The sequence below is a fragment of the Puma concolor genome, chromosome E1, assembly GCF_028749965.1.
Source record: "Puma concolor isolate L17-30 chromosome E1, mPumCon1.1.hap2, whole genome shotgun sequence".
In the NCBI taxonomy this organism is placed as follows: Eukaryota; Metazoa; Chordata; class Mammalia; order Carnivora; family Felidae; genus Puma; species Puma concolor.
In genome coordinates this window covers 19281477-19303500 of record NC_141680.1, presented here as the reverse complement: position 1 = coordinate 19303500, position 22024 = coordinate 19281477, and the positions used below count along the sequence as shown (strand labels likewise).

The 22024-nt window shown below is 50.4% G+C and overlaps 1 protein-coding gene across 1 annotated transcript; it reads right to left on the bottom strand.

Moving 5' to 3' along the window:
- Positions 1-475: 475 nt before the first annotated feature.
- LYRM9 (LYR motif containing 9) lies at positions 476-18650 on the bottom strand. The gene is made up of 4 exons (XM_025917830.2): positions 18600-18650; positions 5042-5185; positions 3274-3366; positions 476-2010 (listed from the first exon to the last, which is right to left on the bottom strand). The coding sequence occupies exons 2-4, from the start codon at positions 5165-5167 to the stop codon at positions 1993-1995; spliced, it is 237 nt and encodes a 78-aa protein (XP_025773615.1). The 5' UTR covers positions 5168-5185; positions 18600-18650; the 3' UTR covers positions 476-1992.
- Positions 18651-22024: the final 3374 nt, after the last annotated feature.

The following is a 22024-nucleotide window of genomic DNA, read 5'->3' as shown; positions in this document are numbered from 1 at the left end:
GGGGGAGTCGGCACAACTGGATCAAGCACCAACTAGTGAACTGAAGGCCACGGGACCACCGCCATGGAGCCAGTCAAGGGCAAGGGACACTCATCCTCTCCCAAACCCCGGCCAGACTTCACTCACACAGCTCCTGCTGGCGAAAGGCCTGGGACACAACCAACCTCACTCCTGTGATCAAGACAAACCCCTGCTGACCAAGGATGGGCCCCCTGATTTCAGAAGGGCTGAACCACAGGTGGAGGAGGCCGGTTCGGGAGTGGCACTGGCCTGAAACCCCTCAGCTTTCCTCACCCTGCTCTCATCACCTGTTGTCTGGCAGTGGGACCAGCGTCTGGTCATCCCCTCTGAAGAACGATCCCCTCCTGGGCAGCTTTCTATAGGCCTGTCTCTAATCCTCGATACTTAGTATGACAGCACACGGTAGGGACAGCATGCATTTAGGGAATGAATGAACATAACATTCAAGACACCGGAGCTTTCAAAAACGGATATATTTACTTCCTTATTTGCTGCTCAGTCAAGTGCATACTGATGTATCCGAGTCACTTTAAGACGTAAAACGAAGCAGGGTCACAAACATGCTAGCTCGTCCCTCTGCTGAGAGTCCTTGGGCGATACTCAGGTCCCAACGTGGCTTCTCTGCTCTGGCCTGGCCTCTCAGTCCTTCCTGGCCACCTTCCCTCCCTCTGCTGCTCCCCTCTCCCTCCCGAACCTGTGGTGTTTCGTAGATTCAGACACACCTGGCTTAGCCGCCAGGTGACCTGGAAAGGGGGCTCAACCTGTCCGTGCTTCCATCTCCCCATCTGCGAAGCAAGGCTCCCTAACTGGTAACGAGCCACGGCGATCAGCCAGCTCCCCGAGCCAGCTTCCGTGTGAAGCACCTGGCTCACGTCAGAGCTCAGGACTCCATACTGCAGCCCTGGCAGGTAGGCGTGGGCGTTCCTCCACTGGAGATGGGGAAACCGAGGCTGAACTAGGCCAAGTATGTTTCCCAAGAGCAACGTCTGTGGAACTGGGATGCGTTGCATGTGTTCCAACTGGGAACAGCCTGTCTCTCCACGGAGTTCAGGCTCGCCATAACCCACAGGAATGCTTGCTCCCCACCTCCCTCCCGTCCTCCCTGCCTCCCTTCTTCCTTCCGAGACGGTGGCAAAGCAGGGCCATTGGGGCAGGTCACAGGTTCACAGGAGCCTGCACGATTCGGTGTCTCCCGTCGCTGCCTTGCCATTCTTCCTTGTTCCGTGCAGCCTGCGTGTCACCACTTCAGGGACACTAGAAACTCCGTGAGGACAAGGACCAGGACTTCAAGGAAGGACAGGGCCAGGAGGAGTAGCCGCTTGGCGGACGGCTAGGCCCGGCAGGCCCATGAGGGTTCAGGGACAACAAGCAGGGCAGGAGAAGCCCGCAAACAACTAAGGCCCATCGAGGAGTGTGCCAGAGAGATGTGTGAGCACCGTGGGAGCAGAGGAAGGGGCGGTGCAGGATGGCCTCCTCAGGGGGACATTTAGTGGCGCCACCGTGCACCAGGTCCTGCAGTCTCATCGTATTTCATCCTGACAGAGGAGGAGTCTGAGCTCAAGGGCAACGCCCTTGACAAGCCGCAGAACTGAGATTCGAACCCAGACCCGACTGATTCTAAAACCCACGCCCTGTCCTCTGCACGTCTGCCATCGGAGGGGACACCCCCTCTGAGTCTCGAAGGACAACATCCAGAAAAAATGAACCACATTCAAAGCAAAGCGACGAAGCATTTCTCCCCAAATCTCACATTGTAACCGGCCGGAAAGGCAAACATCGAGGATGCTGGGGACACAGGACGTGGCAGAAGGAGCCATCTGAGCAAACGTCAGCTTCTGCCGCCCCGCATTCCCTGCTCTCAGCCAGCAAGGCCAATGGATGGTTCAGAACTGCCACCGCTGATTAGTTCCAGGAGACGGTCTCTCAACTTCAGTGTCTTTAGGACAGCTTCATTCTTCAGGCCCCAGAGTCTCAGTTTTGTTTTTTATACTGTGAGACAGAGAGATCATTAGAAGTGGGTGAGGGAGAACCCGGGAAATCCCATCTGGGCCTCAGCCGCCTCCCGCAGGGGCTTCTCGGAGGAGGGGGCACCGCAGGCACCAGACGGTGAAATCCCTAGTCGGCACCTGGACCGCCTTTCCTCTCTAATGGAAGAAGAAGCTGGCAGCGGTGGCCGGGGGGGGGAGGGGGGGCGCATAAGAAAGACACTGGAACATTAGAAGTGAACGTGCGGCAGGTCCATCCTAATCTTTAAGCGGAGTCTTGTTCAAAGAAAAGAAAATCTCAGTCGGTTTAGCATCTGACTTCCGCTCAGGTCATGATCTCACGGTTGGTGAGTTCGAGCCCCACATCAGGCTCACTGCTGTCAGCGCAGAGCCCGCTTCACATCCTCTGTTCCCCTCTCTTTCTACTCCAGCTCATGCTCTCTCACAAAAATAAATAAATATAAAAAAAAAAAAAAATCTCAGGGGGGGCGCCTGGGTGGCTCAGTCAGTTAAGCGCCCAACTTTGGCTCAGGTCATGATCTCGCGGTTCGGGGGTTCAAACCCCGTGTCGGGCTCTGTGCTGACAGCTCAGAGCCTGGAGCCTGCTTCAGATTCTTTACCTCCCTCTCTCTCTCTGCTTCTCCCCCACTCACTCTCTGTCTCTGTGTCTCTCTCAAAAATAAATAAACATTTAAAAAATTTTTTTCTTTAATCTCAGATAGAGAAGGACCCTCAGAAGCCATCTAGTCCAATCACTGAGTTTCCAAACAGAATCCTGGACCCTGGGTCTCGAGACTGTGATTTAGAAGGAAGGGGGGGGGGGGGGGGGTTGTTCTAACACCAATGTGTAAGGACCAGCAAGTTAGTCTGTATTTCTGACTCCTTCCCTCCCTCTACCACAATCGACACTTGGATGTTTCCTCAATGACCCTGCCTCAGTGTGAGCACCCCGGACACAGGGAGCTCACTGTTCCCCAAGAAAGCTTTCGCATCTGAGGCATCACAAAGACCTTTCTCTTCCTTCTTCCTGCCCCACCATCGCAGCTTCTTCAGCACTGTCTGCCTTTAGAGATTGAGAACACCCCACTCCTTGCAGAAAACAGATGCAACCAGCAAGGCACCTGTCATCACCTCTGGGCTTCTGGAGGAGGGGAGCGGCCGGAGGGGAGGGGTTCAACCGTGGGGCAGGGGCGACCCCTGGTGGTCACAGAGATTACAGCTATCAACGTGCAGGCTGGGCAGGTGGAGCCGGGAGCCGGGCACTTACTTTGTTCATGATCCAGTCAGCATCTTCAATGGCTCTTTTAATAATCTGCTGGATTCTCTCAGGACTGTCTTCATCTGAATGAACCCGGAAACTCTGGAAGTTGAAGCATAAAAAAAGATGACGAGGCAAAATTCACAGGACCAGCATCTTCAGAGCACCAGTCACAGGCCAGACGCGCTGCGGCCCCTTTCCACTCATATCGCTCTTACCCCTCCGTAGACCGTTATGACGATCCCACCCAGAGATGAGGGAACAGAGGCTCAGACACCCCAACTTGCCACCATGCAATGGCTCCAGCATTTAAATCCTGGTCTATTCAGCCACACAGCCTGTCCTCCGGCCAGCAGAGCAATTACAAAATGGAAGACTGGCCCCCAAGTTACCCCCAATTAAGCTGGGCCCAAAGGTTATCAGGCAGCACGGGCCCAAGGGAAACTTCCATCCCTCAGTTTCCTTTGCTCCTCCCAGGAAGCTGCTTTCACCAGGCTCCACAATAGCCAGGCTTCCCCTGGCCCGTGCTGCAAGGCCAAGCAGAGGGAAGGGCAGCCGTGAAGGTGACCGGAAGATCCAGCCAGGCCCGATGCAGAGCAATGCAGGGCTGCTGTTTGCTCCCAGCCACGTGTTCACCCTTGAGACGGATCGGGAGGCTCAAGTTCATTGGTGTGGCACTCAGGGCCCTCCACAAAGAACTGGTACCCTCTCTGCCCGGTCACCCTCGACCCCACACATCCTCCGATTGGTCTTTAGGAGCATCTCAAACGCTCGCCCCTGGGAAGTCCTCCGTGGCGCCCTCAGACAGACAGCTGCGCCCTCCTCCATGTTTCCACAGCCTGTCTGTTGCTACCTCTATTTTTTCTATGCTTTCCACATTCTATTTGCATTCAGTTTAGTTCAACTTTTTATTTAGAAATCATTTCTAACCCACAGAAAAGCTGCAAGAATACAAATGAATTCCCTACCAGAATCACCAATTGTGAACATCTCCCCACATTTGCTTTATCATGCTCTCTTTTCATGGGTTTGTGCTCCATTTGAGGCGGTGGGGGGAGCATTTAAAAGTTGCAGACATCATGCCCCGAGCCCCTAAACACTTCAGTGTGTTTCAACAAGGAGATTCTCTCTTATATAACCGTGGGAGTCAAATCCAAAAAATTCAACATTGATATAATACTACTCTCTCATCAATAGCCCAAATTCCAATCTCACGAATTTCTCTGATAACGTCCTTTTGAATCACTGTGTTTGTTTTTTTTTTTGTTTTTTTTTCTGGTCCAGAATCCAATCCACTCATTACATTGAGTGGTCGTGTCTCTTTCGTCCCCTTGAAAGCACAGCTCTCCTTGTGTTTCATGACACTGACACATTGGTTGGATGAGCAGAGGCCAGCTGTGTGCGAAATGGCCCGTCCGTTATGGATTCGCCTGACGTTTTCTCCTGAGTAAAGTCAGGCTGTGCGTTATTGGCAGGAATGCCCGTCAACATGATGTCGTGTCCCATATTTTATTTTAAGTATCCATTTGAGCTGCCTTATTTGAGCCCTGGTACAGAGCTGAGGCGCTGGATGATACATCTTCTGTTTTTTGAGCGAAAATCAGACAAGAGGGGCTGGGCTGTGGTTTCTGGTGGCTCTTACCAGACTGCCGCCCCTCCCCCTCACTGCCACCCGAGAGACTATCCCTGCACCCTGCTCCCTGCCCCCGGCCCTGAGATGGGTCCCCTATCATGGGAACCCCCCCCCCATCCCAAGCCCAGTACACACTGCTCCCACCTGCCTGACCGCATGTCTGTAATGCTCCTGGATGCCCTTGGTGGGCAGCTGTCGGCAACAGCGCAGCAGGTATCGGTAGAGCTGCAGTGGCCTCTGGACCAGCTCTGCCCCTGGGAGTGGGGCCATCTTCCAGACCCTCGGTCCCTGGAAAACACAGAGAGCGTCGCTTCTAAGGCATCAAGCCGGTACTTGGCCCTGACCCCCCACGTTCCACGGCTCTGTGAAGCGGGTTTGATACAACGTGGAGGCCAGGTCGCCTTCGTGCCACGCTCCACAGAGCCCAGACCCCAAGCTCGGGCTGGGCATTCCGTCCTGCAGAAGTCTCAGCCCGGAGCAGACCCGCAGGGACCGGAGGGGAGATGCCCAGCCTCATCCTGGTGCCTTCTTTCTGGAAGCCAACTTCCGCTGGTGGGGGACGAGGTGCCACGGACGGGCAGGGTAGGGGTGACAAGCAGGAAGACCCCGCACCGCAAGACTGAGAAACGAGCTGACTACAGGCAACAGAGGGGAGAACGTCCAGAGGTCTGAGCCTCGCCACTCAAAGTGTGGTCCTGGACCAGTAGCATCGACGTCACCCGGGAGCTTGCCCAGACCTGCTAGGATCCTGCCTCGACCTCTACCACAGCATCTCACCCTGAAGGCGTCCCTGCCTTCAGCCTGTCACTCTCCAGTCTCCTCCACCCTGATGCCAGAATGTGCTCTGGAACCGGGGTCCTGGGCTCATCTCGCAGTCAGCCCCATGGAACTTCTCCCAGATCCCCCAAACCGGCACCCTCTTGGTGCCTTTGCACCTGCCGTCACTTTCGCGTCAAGCTCCCCTCCCCTCCTCCTCCATGCGAGGAACTCGTGTCCATCCTTCCGGGTCCGGCTCGGTGTCCCTTCCTCTGGGAAGCCCTTCCTGACTGTCCCGGCCTGAGGGGCTGCAAGTGCCCTGCTCTAGAGCCGTTACAGTGCTGTCCACACGGCTGAGGATTCATCTGCTGCCAAGCCTGTGCAGCCTAGCCCAGGCCCCGGGGCTTCGTGCCCTGCTTGTCGAACTGGACTGAATGGAAACTGTTATCTCCTCTGTACAGATCTCCCCTCTCCGAGAGGGAAGCTCACTATGTTCCAAACGAAGGAGCTGAAAGACCAAGATTAAGTGACTGCCCTTAGTTTCAAAGTAACATGGAAAGAAGAGAGACAACTCCCTCCCCTTCAAAAAAAAAAAAAAAAAAAGAGAGAGAACCAGAATACTAAATCTATCACAGGTTCTTAAACTAAGAAAGGGAATTCATTAAGTAGCTAGTTTCAGAGGCTCCTTCCTTCCATTTCCAGCATATTATCTTCCTGGCAACAATAACCGCCTGTCTCCACAGCTAAGTTTGCCGATGCCCCCTGCTCCTCTGGGCTTCTGCCATGACACCGGGACGGACAGGTGCTTGTCTGCACCCACCCTTCCTCCCTTTTGCCAGCGGCCCCGATGTGTGACTGGCCATCCACCCCTCCCCAGGCCTCTGCACCCAGGCCTGGACAGGGCTCCACTCCAGGCCCGACCAATCAGAGCCCTGCATCCACATGTGGGCACATGATGGAAGCTGGCCCAGTCAGAGTGAATCTTACCACCTCTGCAGGGGTGAGTGGAAAGGCCTCCTTTTTTTCCCTCCAGACTTGCTGCGGGAAGCATTCGCTCTTGCCTCCTCTTGAAGCCACACGGCAGCAGGCTGAGCGGAAATGCCAAGTCTGAAGAATTCATTTGAACCCTAAGACCATCCACCTGAAGGCAGTCCCACCTCTAGACTTTTCAAGGATCTGAGCTGGGGCACCTGAGTCGTTCAGCGGGTTAAGCGTCAGACTTCGGCTCAGGCCATGATCCCACGGTTTGGGAGTTGGAGCCCCGCATCCGGCTCTGCGCTGGCAGTGCGGAGCCTGTGTGGGATTCTCGGTCTCCCTCTCTCTCTCTGCCCCTCCCCACTCACTCTCTCTCTCTAAATAAATGAACTTAAAAAGAAAAAAAAAAAAAAAGGGTCCGAGCCAACTGATCCCCTTTACCAAAGCAGCTTGGGTTTATTGTTTTGTTACCTGGCACCCAGAGCCCTAACTGATGGACAGATCCCACCCTCCCAAATCCTGCTCCCCTGATGAGCTCTGATGGTTCCAGCTCTAAGGAAGAGTGCGAACGGTGCAAGGCCCCTAAGATCCTCCTGCCATGAATATCAACCTGCCAGTCTGACTAGTTGCACTTAAAAGCCTCTAAAAAACAGGGGAACCCCACACAGTGGGGGCAAAGACCTTCGAGGGCCACCACGGAGGACATAACGCCAAAGTGCCCACCTGATGGGCAGACTCCACTGGCAGGCTTCCCCAAACTATATAAAGTGCTAATCAAATATTGTAAAATGCTAGTCGTGGAACAGATGGTTACCATCTGCAGTCTTCCAGATTAACATTTGGAAAGAGCACAACTTTGTTTCAGTAGTTAAAAACCCCAGCAATACTTAGAAACCAACCCAGCAAGTATGGGCGGGAGATTATTTTCAGCTCAATTATAATACTTAGTCATTCTCAGTAATAAGTAGCAGAGAATGCATGTGTGGGTCCACTCAGAAGAGTTCAACTAAAAATGTTTTAATTTAATTTAAAGTGTGGGTTGGCTATTAAGGGGCAATGAACTCCAGAGCATTGCCGCTAAAACTCTAGTCAGACCCTGGGGCCCCAAACAACTGCTTGGCACATCCTGCTCTTTGCTCTTGACCTCGGCCTCTCCTAGGCTCCCTGCCTCTGTGATGGTACCTCGGTCTTCCCAGGCAACCAACCCAAAACCAGCACTGAGCCAACCTAGCCTCGTCTTCCTGCCTCAATCTCATGCCACGGTCTCTAAGTCCTATCCAAATCCACCTCTGAATGCCCCCTCCAATCTGCTCCCTCCTCTGTTCCCACTGCATAATCCATGCTTCAGACTGTTATCAGAGCTCCCGTGGGCAACTGCCAGAATTCCCAGCAGGCCTCCCTATCTTCCAGTCTATTCACCACTTGACAGCCAGTGAATCTTCCCAAAACATGACTCTCAACATGGCACGCTCCTGCCCGAAACCCTTGATCTGATATCCACCCCTACCCCTGCCGCTCATGACAACTTTCCCAAAATGTATGGCAAATGTGAAATTATTTTAAGCAGCATGTGGACCGATACCTTTTTATTGTAATGATTTTATATTTATTTTCATGTGTAATGACCAAAAAATACCATAATGTCATTGGTTTTGTGGCTTAAGACAGTTTAAAAAAGGAACGGGCACAAAACTGATTTTATTCCTTAATTTTTATCTTTTTTTTCTAATGTTCATTTATTTTTGAGAGAGAAATCATGCAAGCTGATTTATTTTGAGAGAGAGAAAGAGAAAGAGAGACAGAGGATCTGAAGCAGGCCCCGCACTGTCAGTGCGGAGCCCGACGTGCAACTCAAACTCGCGAACCGTGAGGTCATGACCTGAGCTGAAACCAAGAGTCGGATGTTTAACCAACTGAGCCACCCAGACACCCCGCAACACTATTTTAAAATTATCAAGCAAGTCAGAAGACAGTTGCAATGTGGATATGGCAAAAATCATGAAAGTGGGGGTGGCTGGGTGGCTCAGTCTATTAAGCATCCGGCTCTTGATTTCAGCTCAGGTCATGACCTCTCTATTTGGGAGACAGAACTCCAACACTGGGCTCCATGCTGTGAGCGAGAAGCCTGCTTGGGATTCTCTCTCCCTCTCTCTCTGCCCCTCTCTTTCTCTCACAACAAATAAACTTAAAAAAAAAAAATCATGAAAGTGGTACTGAAGTTTGGAAAGCACTGGCCTATGGAACAAAATCCATACTCCTTCCCATGGCCTCCAAGGCCCCTTTTGATCTGGCCCCTGCCCACCCCTCATCACATTTCCTATCACTCACTGCAGCGTCTAGGCAAATTGAGCTCTGGGTGGCACATTCCACGACAGCCTGTGTCGTGTTCACGTGTTACAGTCTTTGCACCGTGACAGAATGCTTGGCATTTAGTAGGTGCATTGGGGTTCCCCAGAGACACAGAACCAATAGAATAGAGAGAGAGAATATATGCAGATATATTCATATATGTATATTATTTATAAGGAATTGGCTCACGTGATTATTGTCCCAGGCTGACGGCCATCAGCCAGGAGAATCCTCTCTCACTCAGGGGAGGGTCAGTCTATTGTTCTATTCTGGACTTCAAGTGCTCCGATGAGGCCTACCCACATTAGGGAGGGCAATCTGCTTTACTCAGTCTGGTGATTTAAACGTTAATCTCATCCAAAAACAACCTCACAAACACACCCAGAAGAATGTTTGGCTAACCAACTGGACACCCCATGGCCGGTCAACTTGACACATAAACATAACCATGACAGTAGATGTTCCACATTCATGTGTTGAATGAATTCTCCTACTCTTGCGTACCACCTGCTCCCTGTGGGTCTCCGGATCCTTCAACACTCAGCTCTAAGGTCTGGCACCTTCCCGCGGAAGCCTTCATTGACCCAGCATCCTTGCTACCATATTCAATGGGAGACCTGTGGGTCAGTCTTCATCATCTGCTACTTGGATAACTGGAAGGGTATTTACCAGCCCTCGGCCCCCTTTCAGCCACCCTCCACATGGCGGCCACAGTGCCTTGTCTAACGCTCAACTTAAAATCTTCCCACAGCTGGACACGCCATGATTATGATTATCGATTATTCATTTTCGTGGGTACGACGACAATGTGTTGGGTGGGAGAATGTCCTCATTCTCAGCAAGTGGAAGGAAGCATCCAGACACGTGTCATCATGTCTGCAACTTACTTTCACACGGTTCCCCAGAAGACAACACAAAACGAGAAAAGGTAGGGTGAGAAAGGAAAAGCAAATGTGGCAAAACGTGAAGATTGCGTTCAGGTGGCAGCGATAAGGGTGGACGGTGCGCTCTTGTTTCGACTTCTCTATATTTTGAAATTCTTTGTAACAAAAAGTTATTTTAGAAAAACTCTTCCACAGCTTTCCCCTTACCTAGGGGATAAAGTCTTAAACTTGTTAGGCTGACACCAATTCCTGAAGCCTTCTTACCCACCCAGGTTCATCCCCCATCACTCCTCCACCTGCCAGGCACCTTGACACACCCCCGTAGTTCCTTTAGTGATGACAACAAATAATAAGAAGAAGCACATACAGTTATTCGTACGACAGCCTTACTGAACATGCATCACGTGATAGATACTATTCTAAACCATGCACGCGAATTCACTTAATTTTCACAACAATCCTACAAGAAGGTACCTTTATGCTCTCCTTTTACAGATACAGAAACGGAGGCAAAAAGAAGGTTAAGAAATTTGTCCAAGGTCACACACAGCTACGAACAGAAGCCAGGATTTCCACCCGGGGAGGTCTGGCTCCAGGGTCCACGTGGGTGTTACTCTTCCTAAGCTTGGCTTCCCTCCCTTCCCCCCCACCTGCCCCACCAATTTCCTTCTAGGGGATGACTTCCTCCCGTTGAGTCTCGTCTGCTGAGACTGTTGTCCATGGCTACATCTCTCCTGGCCACAAGGAGAGCATTAGACCCAGGCGAGGCCAACTGAGGGCTCCCCACCTCTGGAGATGGGTTCTTGAACAGGGTTAGACAGAGCCTGAAAATGAGTTCATGCATCCCAGCAATGGTGTGCCCTGATCAGCCGCTTCCTGTTCTGAACTGTCCTTGTGGCTCCTGCCTCCTGGCCTTCCAGGAACGTCTAGATGCCTGCTCAGTTCTCCAGCCTTCTCCCTTGATTGTGTGAGTCCCTAACACTCTTCCAGGAAATTTCTTTTGGGTTAGGTCTTCCAATCCCCTCTCACGACCACACAGACTCTCTGCTCCCTTATCTGTTTGCCCACAGCCCGTTGTGGCGGCTCAGGTCACCAGGTATCGCCCGGGGCTCCGAGTATTTGTCTCCCCACCCTCCCCAACCAGATCAAACTCGCCAAGCACACCCCCCCACCAATGCTTGCTGGCTGAGCAACCTCGGCATCTCCAGGCCCCCGGTGCTCCTACCCATCACCTCCAGCAGCAACACCCCCCCCCTTCCCCACCCATCTGTGCCAAGCCTTTCCAGTCCCCTCAGCTTCCCTCCAACTCACCTGCAGGCAGCTTCTGCCTCCTGCCTCATTCAGTCTGGACAGGCCACCAGGTAAAAATATCCTCAAATCCTTTCCCCCAAGAAATTCATCCTTGCCTGAGAGCTGACCAATGTGCTAAGCGTGGTGCTAGACATTTTTACAACAACCCTCTGAGGAAAAAACATTATCATCCCATTGTGCAGATGTGGAAACTGAGGCTGATTGTGAATATACACCTAGGAAATGGTGGGGCTGAGATGTGGACTCTGCCTGTAACTCCAGTGCCCCAACCTCCCTGAAGAGGTTCTGTTTTGTTTTTAATGTTTATTTTCTGAGAGAGAAATTCAGAGCATGAGCAGGGGAGGGGCAGAGTGAGAGGGAAACACAGAATCCAAAGCAGGCCCCAGGCTCGGAGCTGTCAGCATAGAGCCCGACGCGGGGCTCGAACCCACAACCAGAAGATCATAACCTGAGCTGAAGCCGGACGCTTAACCAACTGAGCCACGCGGGTACCCCTAACCTCCCTGAGTTCTTAAAGGAAAGGGGCCCTTCCTTTCCCTTGGCTCTTCTAGGCTCTTGGAGCCTCTCTCCTGGATTAACCCAACACCCTTCTGACATGTCTCTTCTTCATTCCCTCCCTATACTCAGCCAGAACGGAGCAACTAACAACAAAAATCTCATCTATGAGTGTCTTGCTTAATATCCTCTAATGGCACCCACAGAACAAAGTCTAAGCTCATCAGTATGCGTGTGTAGGGTGGTGGTGTTGGGTGGGGGGTGTTCAAGGCTTTCCCCAGTCAACTGCCAATCTCTATCCCATCTGCAACCAAATTCCCCATGCCCTCTACTCTCTTCCTGGCGCGGCTTTGTTACTCACAGAATGCCTGGCAGGCAGTGGTCACGCAACAGAAGGGTGTCAGATCGAACCCTCCCTCCCCCGCAACAACCTTCAGTCAACTTTCCCGCACCCTGAAGACTGAGGTGGAACAGTGAAAACATGGGCCCCAGATCATGGCAAGACTGACGTGAGGATTAAGTAAGACAGCACACATGCTGTCACTAAACAGGAGGCCCTCTTCCCCGGCCCTTCTCCGCCCCTGGGAAAGCAGAAGGGAAAACAATATGTTATGATGCCGTTCGAGGCTTCTACCCAAGATAAAAATGGCCTGCTGAAGGAAGCTGGTCGTGCAAACTGAGACTGGCAGAGGCTTATGGATTTCATTGATTTTAGTTACCTCTGCCGACATCAGAGAGAGAGAGAGAGAGAGAAAAAAAAAAGCCATCTTTTTTTCTCTTTGAAATCAAACTGAAGAGCAGGTGAAATGTATTTAGCTTTTTCCCAAATCAGAACCGAGTTCTGGTTATTCATCCTGTAGCCTTCAATGAATTACAGGGTTATAAAAATACCTAAGGTGGCATGGCTTGACTGATGGGAGGTGCTTGGTAAAAGGTGTTAACTGAATGAGCAGAAAAATCATCCAAAGTAGGGAGTCTTTCAAAACCAGAGCACTGAAGGCAACCTTTTCCCATCCATGGTAAAAAAATCTCTTTTCCACATCCCCGGCAGGGAGTCATCCAGCTTTTCTCCCTTACACTCCCTCGTGGCAGGGAGCTCATGACCTCCCAAGTCCAAGCTCCCCATTTCCATTCTGCCAGAGTTGTCACAAAGTCCCTTCGGGTCTGAGCTAAAATCTGCTCTGTAAACTTCTAGTCATTGGTCTGAGCTCTGCCCTTTGGGGCTCAAGTCTCCCTAACTGGCCCCCAAGTCCAGTCTGTCACTGTTCAGTCAATTACCCCAGCCCTGTAGCCATTCTTTTCCAAGATACCCACCCTGAAGGTTCTAGCCTCTCCCAATGCTTCCCCTTCCCCCTCAGCCTCCTCTGGACACACATACCCCCTCATTACTGATCTCGCTCTTAGATATACTGTCCAGTGGAAAAGCTGCGGTTTCCCTGTGTTCTGACCAGCTCTGTTCTGACCACCTGGGGCTCAGGTGGCAATGTCACCTCCTTTACTTGGGAGTTCAAGGCATGCTGCTGACTGCATTCTCTGCTCAGGCCCCCATGTGCCCCTGGCATTCAGCTCAGAGGAACCTTTTTTCCATGAACTGTTTTTATTTTATTTATTTATTTATTTTTTAACGTTTATTTATTTTTGAGACAGAAAGAGACAGAGTATGAACAGGGGAGGGTCAGAGAGAGAGGGAGACACAGAATCTGAAACAGGCTCCAGGCTCTGAGCAGTCAGCACAGAGCCTGACGCGGGGCTCGAACTCACGGACAGTGAGATCATGACCTGAGCCAAAGTCGGACGCTTAATCGACTGAGCCACTCAGGCGCCCCTCCATGAACTGTTTTTAAATTTCCACCTTATATTCTATTAGTTCAGTCCAGAGTCGTCATCTGCTACAATCTCTGGGGTACGTGATCCTGTCTGTTATCCAACTCAACTCAATTCGGCACAATAAAGGCACAGAAACAATCACATACCAGGCACAAATGGGGGACACGGAGAGAGACTTTAGCCCCAGTGAGCTGTGTCAGTCACCCATACAGTGTCATTCAGAGCATCCAGCATGTGTGTGGCTCTGGACTCGGGCCTGGGACCAGAGATGAACAGCCCGACATGTTACCTAGTTGTCCTACCTCAAGCTCTCTGCACAGCTGATGACACGTCTTACTACCTACCATTCAGGGAGTGATCAATATGTGCGAGGTAGGTGTTGGGAGCTTTACATGTGTGATCTTATGGGGTACATATCATTAGCCCCATTTTATAGATGATGAAACTGGGGCTCTGAGAGGTTAAGTAACTTGCCAGAGACCACACGGCTATTAATTAGATGGTAAGGTCAGGAATCAAACCTACGTCTGTTTGATTCCAAAGCCCATGCCCCTACGTGCTTCTAACACCAGCTATGTCCATATCTGAGCCATCCACAAAACGCTGCCTGGGTCAGGGCTAAGGACCCCACAGAGAACCCTCCTGGGGCTCATTCAGGACTAGGTCTGCATTCATGAAAGCACTTGACCGTGCTATTACTCACTACTTATTTTTTCAACCTTCTTCATATAACTTTGCTCTGTGCTTTTCTGAAACCCAAGGACACCATCTATAGCTTCCTGCGGCACAAAGATGAAAAAAAAAAAGTCACAAGGCTGATGTCAATTACACAGACAAAGAAAAGGGGCAACTAAGGAAATGCTAAAAAAGCTCTTAGGAAACCCAAAGGAGAATATAACAGAATAAAGGAAAAGAGTGAAAAATAAAGCCACAAAGGGAATTTCCTGGGAGCCAAGTGGTATCATTGGTACAGAGGCTGAGAAACAGGCCTATGGCCTCATTTAACCCCACTGTCGGTTTCGCTACCCTGTGCCCTGACAAAGGGCACCTAAAAATAAGTGGGGGGAAGTCATATATTTAAAAAAAGAAAAGAATGGAACTACAGAAAATGACCAGAAATTATGCCCTATTGGGCACTGATACAAGGCTAAATTAAGCCTGCACAGGCCATTGTTTAAATATGCAATTATTTCTCTGGATGGGGAAAGTCGCAATTACAGAAGCAGAGTGGTTCTGCTCCCCCACCACCGGGGCTTCGCCTTGCACATGCGCATTCTCCCGAGCTAGAAACGGGGTGGCAGTCCTTGCTCCTCTAGTCCCTTTCCGACGTGGTCGTGGTCGAGGCTCTCAAGACCCACCCTCTGTTCCCCTCACCCTCCTGGTCCTCAGTGCCTCCCCCACTCCTTCAAGGTCCTGCACCAGGGCAGTACCTTGGCTCTCAGCTTTGGAACAATGCCTTGCTCAGACTATCCGAATCTCTCTCTCCAGTCCAACCGAAGGATACTTCCTAAACACACACACACACACACACACACACACACACACACACACACACCGTGTCGTTCCCTTGCTCCGAAACCTCTGTAGAGTGTTCTTTACCCACGACCTTCCGACGTCTGGTTCCAACTTCTCTCATCAAGCTCATCTCCTGCTGTCCTTCCCACACTCCCTGCGTTCTAGCCACACGCTGAACTGCGGGGCGAAGTTCACGGGCTTTGGGATCAGGCAGTCTGCGTGCAAATCCCGGCTCCATCACTTGCCAGTTGTGGGACCCGGGCAAGTTTCTCAGCTTCCACCCTGGAGGCAGTGGCACATCTGCCAATGGGGCAACTGGCAGTATTTCCTACACTTTGTAAGGATTAAATAACTCCTAAACCACCCGGCACAGTGCCCGGCACATACAACGCGCTTAGTAACTATTGGTAATAGCATCTCTGAAATGTGCTGTGCTCGTCAACACCTCTCTTCCCCCTTCACGTGCCTCAAGAATTCCTCTTTACCCTTACAGATTCAGCTCCCATGTCACCCCCTCAAGGCTCACACCCCATGCTGCCCATAGTCCTCTAATAAGGTCTCACACTTATCCCAGCGTGACGGAAGAGGCACAGAGAGGGTTTTGATGACAAACAACCCTGATTTAGGAGCCTACCTCTGTCATTCACGAGCTACGTGATCCTGCACAACTTGTTTGACTTCTCTATATTCTGCGGCCTCCTCTGTAAACTGAAGAACAAGATGTGTACCTCGTGGGGAGGAGGGGGTTGTAAAGATCACGCGAGCTGACGTCAGTGCCCAGCACGGTAGTGCCACATATTATCAGGTGCTTGAACATCATACCCTTTCCTACTCTAGCTGCCTATTTGTTCCTTGCTGACTGTAAGCTCCTGGAGGACTCAGACTGTATTACAGGAGTCATCCCTCCACGGTTAACGGTGCCCACAGCATAACAGAAGCTCAAAACATGGGTGTTGATTGATCTCCGTTTACCAGGGAGGAAACTAAAGCCAGGACAGGGGCTGTCCTGAAATCACAGAGCCAGCAGGTGGCAGAGCCAGGTCTCAAACTCAGGCCCCGAATCCCTGGCTCTGGATCCTCAGCTCATTCTCCCACACCTGCTGTCTCAAAGGCCAGCGAGCCACCCTGAACATCCTATTTTTTTAGCTCAACCCCCCTGAGCCTTTAGCAGTTGAAAGTGGACCGGCTGAGCTATCCCGGCCAAAGCAAACTGGAAAAATCAGACAAAAGGCGAACATGCCGGTGTCGGAGCAGAGCAAGCAGCAACCTGCAGTGAGTCATTGTGATGTTAGGCTGCCCTGTGGCCGTGGCCTCCCCCACGCAGGCCACAACGCATCACTGTGGTTTGAGGGCGAGAGAAGGAAGCGATTATCCATCTGCCAGGTCAGGGCACTCCATACGGGCTACTGAATCTACAACTCCGTTGCTCCCATTTTACAGAGGAGGAACACTGAGGCTCAGGCTCACACAGAACTAGGTGAGAGCACAGCTGGGCTTCGTACCCAGGTCTCCACACTCCTAACAAGCTCCTACCCACATACAGGGCTCATCTCAGAGGATGGCTGAGCCGAAGGCTCTGGATTTATCCTTCTCCTCTCATGCTCTCCCTCCCTCTGGCCTTCCCTTACCCAACCACTCCCAGCATTTATGTTGCTCCCCCGCAAATGAATCCAGGTCTCACTTAAGACTTCCCTGACCACTGTGCAGTCCCGGCTATCCTTCTTCACGGCACTCTTTACCACCTGACGTATATTTCATTGTATCCCCCCACTGGAATGTAAACTCCAGAAAGCAGGGCGTCCATTTATTTTGTTCATGACCGTGTCCCTAGTATAGTAAAGTGCCTGATACACAGTAAGCACGCGTGGGCAAGTACTGAAATAGTCACGGAGCACCAGCAAGGTGCTAGGTACTGGGGTTCCGGAAACAAACAGAAGACCCTGAACATTAACGTCAAATGAAAACTAATTCTTCAATTATAATTACTACAAGGTGGAATTCGGGTCCCTGAAAGATGGGCTCATGGGATCTCTCACCCAGTCAAGGGTCAAAGGTTTCTGGAGACAAGGACATTAAATCTGAGGTCTCAAGGAGGAGTAGGAGGTGGCGATGGGGTGGTGAAGGCAGACAGCAGTTTGAATGAAGGTCTGAGGGAGAAAGGCACTGCCAGGCCCAAAGGAGCCCAGGGACTGAGGCAAGGGGGAGAGCAGGAGCAAACAGAATGCTGTCCAGGAAGGCTGGGTCAGATCCAGAAAGGCCTGGTAGGAGGGGAGGAGTTAAGATTAATTCTAAGGTTGGTTCAGTCGGTTGAGCCTCCGACTTCGGCTCAGGTCATGATCTCACGGTCTGTGAGTTCAAGCCCCGCATCGGGCTCTGTGCTGACAGCTCAGAGCCTGGAGCCTGCTTCAGATTCTCTGTCTCCCTCTCTCTCTGGCCCTCCCCTGTTCATGCTCTGTCTCTGTCTCAAAAATAAACAAACATTAAAAAAAAATTTTAAGATCAATTCTAAGGTCTATCAACTGATGAATGGATAAATAAAATATTCATACAACGGAATATTATTTTGTAGTAAAGAAAGAAATGAACTGATACAAGCTACAATATGGGCAAACCTAGAAAACGTCACTCTGTGAAAGAAGCCAACCACCGAAGACCAAATATTATATGAGCCCACTTACACAAACTGTGCAGAACGTGCAAATCCACAGAGACGGCAAGTCGATGAGGGGTTGCCTAGGGCTGGGGGAAATGGGAGATTGAAAGTGACAGCTAAAGGAGAGGTTTCTTTTGGGGACAATGAATATGTTCTGAAATTGATTATGGCATGGATGCACAGCTCTTGAATATGCTAAAAGACATTCAACTGTGCACTTTAAATGAGTCGTATGCTATGTAAAAACAAAACAAAAACAAAAATAGTCCTGAGGACCAAGGGGTTTTGGCCTCCGCGTGACTAGACGTGTTATGCAGAAGCATCCATCAAAACATGAAGGTTATTGCAGGCAAGCAAAACTCCCGGGGAGCTTGTTGGGGGCAGACGGACTGCGAAGCCCCCCCCCCCACCCCCCAGTTTGAAAAATGGGCGCCTGGCTGGCTCTGTCAGTGGACCATGCCACTCCTGATCTCGGGGCTGTCAGTTCGACCCCCACGTTGGGTGTAGAGATTAGAAATAAAACCTTTACGAAAAATAGCCCAGCCGAAGCTGAGCGCGGACGTGTGTGCCAGAGAGTGAGCGCTTCGCACAGGCGCCAGGAGTCCCCTGGGCTCCCTGTGGCCCCACGACCCTCCCCGAGTCCTGGGGCCTTCTCCCCTCCTCCGAGCCGCCCGCCAGGCCTGCGACGGGCCCGGCGCCTCCGCGAGCCGCGCGCCAAGGACACCCGGCCCTCCGCGGCCACGACCGACGACGCGGAGCGAAAGGGGACCGCGCAGGTCCCCGCGGGTCGGCCACAGGCCGCGCAAAGCCGAGGACGCCCGAGGCCTCCCATCCCCAGCCCGCCCCGCCGCGCCGCGCCAAGCGGCTCCAGCCCGCGCGCGCGCGCGCACCCGCCCGCGTCTCGTCTCCAGCCCTCCGCCGGCGCCGCTCGGCTCACCCGCCTCCACCGGGCAACGTCAACCCCGGACGCGGCGGACGCGGCAGCCCAAAGTGCGCCTGCGCCCCGAGCCCGGCGCGGCCCCGCCCCCGCCCCCGCCCGTCGGCTGTTCGCGGAGCGCCCTCTGCCGGCCGGCAGGAGGGGCTGGGGTCTGTTCGTGAGGAAACCCTACAGGCAAGACCCGCTGGGTGCCCCTTCCCTGATCCGACCCCGCCCAATGGAAAAAGAAAGCTGCCTCGCTGACAGCCTTGAACACCCACTCTTCCTTCTGGCTGTTGCTGCCTCGGATATAAGCCCCGAAGGCAGGCTCTCCCCCATATTCCTGAACACGGATCACTGCTAAAACATTAGGGGTGTTCAAGATTTGTGAGGAGGCTTGCTGGAGGACTTTCCCTAAACCCCTCGTGTTGATGACGGGAATTGTATTTGTAAGGGAATCTGCGTTTTGAGTCATTTCATCAAATTACAGTCCCATAACACCTGTCAAAAGAATAAATATGACAGTAATAGGCATGCTTCCTTTCAGACCCATCTGTAATTATAATTGAGGAAAAGAATACAGAATTTAAACTCAGCTACTGCCGGTATCATTCTTTGAAAATGAAATAATGCTGTTTTATTAAATAGGCTCTCCCTGCTCGCTAATGTTTAGAGCTAAAGTGCTTCTCTGAATTGATTTAAATACAAGTGTTATATCCTGAAAGAAAGAAAGATGAGTCTTTATCTTAAGACAAACCCCCTGTTCAATGATGCTGCTGATCTCTAAGCTGTCTGAAAGAGAGTTGGGTTGTTAGCGGATGATATTGCTTCTGTACACGTCTCCCTTCTCTAGGGCTTTTTAAACCCATTTGTAATGAAAAGGCTGATTTCCTTACACAGACTGACTCCGTGTGTAGCTGATTTAACAGGACAACTTTTTTTTCTTCTTCTTCTTCTTTCTTCTTTTTTGAGAGGAAAATATTGCTCCCGGGTGACATCCGAGAATCTGTTTTTCTCCTTTTAGAAGAAGAGAAGCAGGGGATATTTCTTCACAGGAGTAGTGGGGTTTTTTTGTTTTTTTGGGTTTTTTTGGTTTGGTTTTTGACGTTAGGCTTTTTCTCTCTTGTTTTTTGCTAACTCCCTTTCAAGTTTTTCCTCTCTCCCGTTTGTTTTTCCTCTTCGCCTAATACACTGGCCTTCACCTAACACACCAATCGTGTGGGTGTTCCTCCCCTGAAATATTCAGACAATTGCCTCCATTCTTCCATTCATTTTCAATATTTAGCCTTGGACCCAACATAGCTGAAAGATGATTGTACACCCTCATAAATCCGCCCTCAGAGTTACACAGAGTCAGGGGCGCATCATAAGTGAAGACCCAATCAATAAATCATTAGGCTTTTAAAGCCTTTATTAGGAACAATCTGCTGTATCACCATCCATTCCTGTTTTCAGCCTCAGTATCACTTAATATTTTGAAGAAATTTCACAGTCCGTTCTTTGGTCCCATCTCTCTTTTGTTCCTAGATCACTGTGTTCCTGCAGCAGAAACATTGTTCTAATACCTAGATCTCATAAAATATTTAAGATGCAAGCTGTTCACTTTACCTCCGAAAGACACCACCTTCAGAATCACGATTTTACAGTTCACAAAAATGCCTTATAAACATCCAAACGACAAGAAAAAAAAACAAACATAATCCGAAGTAAGATAGGCTTGGACAACGATTTCCGATTTTTTCCCCAATGTTTGTCCAAGTCATAATGGAAAACCTCGTTCTTAAAAAAAAATAATTGGATTATAATACTTCAGACTTGACAGCAATGTTAGATTCTTCACAGCTTCAGTAGTAAAATAACTAAAGTCCAAACTCACTAAAATGACACCAGGCCCATAATCTAATGAAAACCCAATCATTCTTACTATGTCGCTTTCCTTTACGTTGACATGTTAGCAGATGAACACCCTCACGTCCGACAGTGCAGGATATTTTACAGATAAATGGAACTGAAAGACTTCCTTGAGAAATTTGTCACCCAAGAGTTGGCTGTCCAGGGGACATGTTCTCACAGGGGAGTTTATCGACTTTCCCAAGAAATACATCACCACATTCTCTTGATTCCTGACATTATGTCATTTAACCTGACAACTACAGGTTCGTAACCAATATTTGTAGGAAAAGATACAAGTCCTGATGCTTCTTCCAGTTTGAGCCTGTTTTTAGATTTCAAAGAGAGATGATACATTTGCATCGTCTGGTTAAATCAGGTTATTGTCTCAAAGGTTGACCATGTAAATAATTCAAATTAATTCATCACTGTACAATAGATTTAATAAGCATAATAAACACTTTGAAGAAAACACTTAGGACCCTCAGTCTGCCCTTGCTCTCACTCCCATTATCTCAGATTTCCCTGTGAACGGAATCAGTGGTACGGTGTTGTTCCCTTCTATTCAAAATATGCAAAGTTGCTATTTACCAGTTTGCAATTTGCATGTCTCAAATCCTGCCAGAGCACAGGGTGAGGGGCACGGGGTGACTGGTGAATGTGCCAAAAGGGGACCCCAGGGTGCAAACGGAAGGCCCAATGAATACATCTTCTCCACCCCAGACTGGTGTAAAACATAACCCCCACCGACTACTGAAGGTTTGTTTTTAAGACAATCAAAATATTGGGTATAAAAGGTTATGTGAAATCTCAGACACCTCGTGTCTTTTTTCTTTAGTTGCTGGGTTGAAGAAGAGGATGAGCCAGGATTTCACGATTGGTTTCATAAAAAGGAACACAAGAGAGAAAAGAGAACAATTGTGACTATTTACAACATACACTAGGAGAGTAATTTACAGCCTAGGCTTTCGCTTTCCTGGACCTCCATCCATCTTGTATTACTTTCTGCCGCTCCCTAAATCTAAACCTGCTGACTGCTACATATCATTCAATATCTCTTGGTGTGTTCTGTGGTAATATATTTACAGTGGCCACACGTGAGACCACATTGATGATCAGATGTTTGTCATCTCTGAATATGAATCTGCATATGAATAAGAGGGCCACAGATAAGAGTTAAGGCCACATTTAATAGAAATAGAGACGGGGGGCGGGGGAGGGAGGGAATGCCTGGGTGGTTCAGTCGTTTGAACATCCGATTTTGGCTCAGGTCATGATCTCGCGGTTCATGGGTTCGAGCCCCGCATCGGGCTCTGTGCTGACGGCTCAGAGCCTGGAGCCTGCTTCGGATTCTGTGTCTCCCTCTCTCTCTCTTCCCCTCCCCTGCTCGCACTCTGTCTCTCTTTCTCAAAAATAAATAAACATCAAAAAAAAAAAAAAAGAGGAAGAAGAAATGGAGAGCGGAAGATATAATGAACTTTATTGAATAGGATTATTTGAGAAGAGGAGGGACGGAGAGGTGTAGAGGAAAAGGTAGGCGAGAAAAGAAGAGAGAA

What these genes read in the sequence shown, in the direction of transcription:
- LYRM9 (XM_025917830.2), bottom strand. Translation starts at nt 5,167, where the DNA reads ATGGCCCCACTCCCAGGGGCAGAGCTGGTCCAGAGGCCACTGCAGCTC. An exon ending in ACAGACATGCGGTCAGGCAG is followed by an intron (nt 3,367 to 5,041) that starts GTGGGAGCAGTG and finishes TTCAACTTCCAG; the next exon opens with AGTTTCCGGGTTCATTCAGA.